This window comes from Octopus bimaculoides, chromosome 5 (assembly GCF_001194135.2).
Source record: "Octopus bimaculoides isolate UCB-OBI-ISO-001 chromosome 5, ASM119413v2, whole genome shotgun sequence".
Taxonomy (NCBI): domain Eukaryota; kingdom Metazoa; phylum Mollusca; class Cephalopoda; order Octopoda; family Octopodidae; genus Octopus; species Octopus bimaculoides.
The window spans coordinates 104,502,209-104,506,808 of record NC_068985.1 but is presented as its reverse complement, the minus strand read 5'-3'; the positions used below and the strand labels follow the sequence as shown (position 1 = coordinate 104,506,808).

Here is a 4,600-nt window from a genome sequence, read left to right as displayed (position 1 = left end):
TTAGTCCTTTTGCTTTTTGTGAGGGTATTTTGAGTTCAAATTCCGCCGATGTAGACTTAGCTGTTCGTCCTTTGAAGGTCGATGAATAAGTACCAGTTCAGCACTGAGATTGATGTAATCGACTATCCCACTCCCGTAAAATTTCAGGCCTTGTTCCTATAGTAGAAAAGATTATTATTATTATTATTATTATTATTATTATTATTATTATTATTATTATTATTAAGGCGGCGAGCTGGCAGAATCGTTAGTAAGCCGAGCAAAATGCTTAGCGGTGTTTCGTCTGTCTTTATGTTCCGAGGTCGACTTTGCCTTTCATCCTTTCGGGGTCAATAAGTTAAGTACCAGTTGCGTACTGGATTCGATCCAATCGAGTGATCCCTTCCCCCAAAATTTAGGGCCTTGCGCTGAGAGTAGAAAAGATTATTATTATTATTATTATTATTATTATTATTGAATCATGGAGTGCACGGCTTGAATTATTTAGTTACATCCTTTATATGAGATGTCAAATCCTGTAAAAATCGATTTTGCCTTTTATTCCTCCGGGGTCGAAAAATTATGTCATATACTGAAAAATTTCTTTCTTCCTCAGATAAGGGCGATGAAACTGTCCTTCAAGTATCTGCCCATTTTGCGATTACGAAAGCCCACATACGGATGCATCTGTCACGAATGGTCCAGCAGACTTCTAAACTGGCTGGTCATAGCATAAAAGCAGGGTTGTTGCGTTGTGGGAGAGAGATTGAGTAAGCTGTGAGCAGACTATTTCTTCCTCTTCCTTACATTTCAACACTTTATTTAAATGCAGCGGATTGTGGCCATTTGGCGGTGTTGACTGCAAGCCAATTTTCCAAGTTGTTCTAACCCTAACCTATGTGGATATCCCACAAGTTTCTTTATTTCTCTTATTTTTGCATGTGTGGTGGAGAGAGCGACCTACTTATATATTTGAATATGCAGTGATGAGCGCCACGGTTTTGGGAAATGGACTCTGCAGCTCTTGTTCAGTTTGCAGTAGTAACTAGTTCATTTACTCTCCTCCCACGTCATAACTTTATACGACTTGAAATCAGTCGTTGACGGATAGCACTTGCAAAGGTGACGAAGTTCACTCTGTTTATTGTAATACTGTGGGAGAGTCTGTATGTATTCATTAGTTGCAGTAATATTTTGTAATGTTTATGCCGTCTCTGTTTTAGAGCCGTACAGAAAGTAATGATTATTTTCTTATCATCCAATCGCATCATGAATGTCCAAAAGTGTAAAGTACTGAATAATATCATAGAAAGATAATGTTATCGATCAATGGAGCAAAGTGATTTCAGTATTGACCACACGGGCTTTGATTGTTAATACTGTGATTGGCAATTAAGACGGAACAAATCAGTAGTTTCGGTTTCGTATACAAAATGGCGAGAATGTAAACTTTAAAAAAATGTGTTTAAAATTGATAACATAAAAAAAATCTTTTGCTAATTTTTGTTCCATAAAAACATGAGTGACAGAGAGCATCTGGAATGAAACCTTTGCGATGTTGCATCCAGGATGTTTAAATACATTCCTGTTTATTTTTGGTTTTAGAAAGGAAAAGTATTCCGTCAGGTTCTGTCAGAATTCAGCGGTACCACAACCACGAACCTTTTACAACGACCAAACTGTTGCATTGAACACGTGTTCTTCAACTCAGTTCTAAGACGTGATTCAAATACGATATATAACAAATAGCTAACCGGAGTATTTCAATTTTGGAAAGTTTTTTATCCGGTGGCAGTGTGGGTAGTAACTTGCGGAGCTCGGCAAAAGCCACATTGAAAGCTTCCACTCGTATTCGTTCCCGGGTAGCATGAGCCGTACGGTATTTTTGTGTTGCCCGTCTCTTGCGGCGGCGTTCTTCTCTCGACAAGATCATGTTTTCTTGGTTTGCATTGCGGTTGCTAGCGCGGCTTGGCGCTTTGCTTGGCACCGTTGTTTTCATGAACGAATCGCAGTTCTCGTGTATCTGTTGCAGACCCATCATGTCTTGTTTGTCGTCTACAGTGATACTGTGTGGATGGTGGTAGTGTTGGTGCTGCCTCCGCCCGTCGTAGCTGTTACTCTTCTCAATAGACGGGAATGGAAGCTTAGCCATGATTGCAAGTGACACGCTGTGCATATTTAACTAATTTCTGTGTTGTATCACTCCTTTCATACACCCTCGCGTCCAATATCGTTTTTCTTTCTCTCCCCTTCTTATTATGTAGGAGAAAAGAAGCAATCCAGTAGTTGTTTTTGTTCTTATAATTGTTCGTTATTTTTCTTGTAATATTTTTTCTTGTTCGTCGTTGTAATCGACAGCGATCAAATTATGTTGTTGTCGTTGCTGTTGCTGATGATGGAAAATGCTGCTGCGCTGCTGCTGCACTGCTGCTGCTGCTGATGGTGATGAAATCGAAGGTGTTATTCTTGTGTTTTAATAGATGTCCCTTTTTTTGCCTTTCCCTTTTGCTTTTCGTGGTTCTTGTTATCTTCGTATCTCTACTATTACTGATGATCTTGTTATGATTTATGTTGTTGTAGCTGTTGTTGCTGTTATTGTCGGTGTCTTTGCAATTTTTGAGATGTAAATACTTCACCAGTTCATCTTAAATTTCTGACTGTTCATCATAGATTTAATACAATCGGCTATCTTATCTTAATCTGATCGCTTGATCGATCACTGCAGAGATTAAATCCGAAGAATGACAAGTCAGAGCGGGGTCTGTTATATTCGCGATACACAAACAATATAGAAGACCAAATACAGTCAAAAGACTAAATTTCCCAATATTCCAATGTTCTTTTACCGTTTTCTCGATTATACAGAATTTGGCCTTCTTCAATGCTCTTTTCAATTTACCTTTTTTGTTATATATTTATTTTTAATATATGTACTTTTTTTCCCCGATGAAATGTGTTTCACCTAATTATTGACATCTGAGATGTTTATGTTCAGTGTTGTACTTTGGTGTTGATTTGTAATAAAATCCAAATGCTGTTCTTTTGCAATCTTCTTGAGTTAACGCCTTTCCATGGCTCTGGGGACGAATGCGATTAAGCTGAAAGAAATGAAAAAATAAAAAGATAAATGAATAAAAAGAAAGACGGCAATTATTTAAAAAAAATAATTTAACCAAAAACGAGCTGAGAGAAATAACTGAAGGTGGTTAGTTACATGTATTTGAACAACAGACAAAATACAGATATTCCAAGTACTATACGACATAAATTCTTTATTTATTAAAATTATCTCCGCCTTTAGAGAATATATCGAAATTACCAAACGGCAATTGAGACCAGCGCCACTTGAGAAGGGGAGATAATCTCAAGATTCAAATTTTCTTCAAAGTTGACATACCGTTAAAAAAAAGATAGACCTATCGTCTGGAGATAAGAGAACAATCGTGGAGATGTGTTTCTGGTTCAACTACGGCCATCAGCACGACAGCTATCCGATCTTATCTCCAGCAGTTAAAAGATTTAGGCATATGAAAGACAAGGCTATAATAAATTTAGACGGAAGAGTATAGTATATTGAATAGATTTACCGACACCTTGGTATAGATTTCATCCATTCACGAAGGATGCGAAAATAATGATAACCTAGGTTAGACTCACACCGGAAAAAGAAACAACGAATCACTGTGATGCATTCAGCTCGATATTTGACCGTTTCTGCTACATCACTCAACTGATAATAGGAAACAATCATTTTTAATATATGTACAAGGCTACACAGTTTATGGGAGGAAGAGAATCAAGCATCGCTCGTTGTTTATCCATTTGTGTTATGTTTACAGATTTGAAAGATAATTAGCAAAGTCGACTTTCACAGGATTTGAATGCAAAATGTCGAGAAGTACTGAAAAAGCATTTTGCCTCATATTTTACTGCTTGAAAGAAAAATCTCTAAAAATACGAGAAACGTGAACTGATTAAAATAGAAGAAATTCGGTACTAGTATAATCTGGCATTAATCGAGTTGCATAAGCATATAAGCAAATCCAGAGATAATTTCTTTGAGCAAAAACATACCCCCAAAAACCAAAGAGAATAAAACAATAGTACAAAGTCAATGTATTATGATACGAAAAAATAAAAAAACGTTTCGTATAGGTCCTACTTTGTCAAAGTAGATAGGTAGAGAATAAGAAAAATAATATATAAAACTATTTGAAGGCGGCGAGCTGGCAGAAACGTTAGCATGCCGGGCGAAATACTTAGAAGTATTTCGTCTGTCTTTACGTTCTGAGTTCAAATTCCGCCGAGGTCGACTTTGCCTTTCATCCTTTCGGGGTCGATAAATTAAGTACCAGCTGCATACTGGGGTCGACCTAATTGATTGGCCCCCACCTCTCCAAAAATTTCAGACCTTGTGCCTAAAGTAGAAAAGAATATCCAGTGAAATCTATTCGTGTTTTGGAGGGAAATTTTGTCGCTATTGCTTTCACGTTCTGCGACCCCCTACACTGGCTCAAACACACACTTAATTATCGTTATTTAATTATAATTACTATAATCATTACTTAATTATAATCCTTCTCCCGCCGACACGAATACAATTATTAATTAATTATAATTC

General features: G+C 37.0%; 1 protein-coding gene across 1 annotated transcript; it reads right to left on the bottom strand.

Annotated features, from left to right (window-relative positions):
- Positions 1 to 6: 6 nt before the first annotated feature.
- LOC106879730 (heart- and neural crest derivatives-expressed protein 1) lies at positions 7 to 3,071 on the bottom strand. The gene has a single exon (XM_014929412.2). It carries the CDS (start codon positions 2,153 to 2,155, stop codon positions 1,682 to 1,684), a length of 474 nt encoding a protein of 157 aa, XP_014784898.1. The 5' UTR covers positions 2,156 to 3,071; the 3' UTR covers positions 7 to 1,681.
- Positions 3,072 to 4,600: the final 1,529 nt, after the last annotated feature.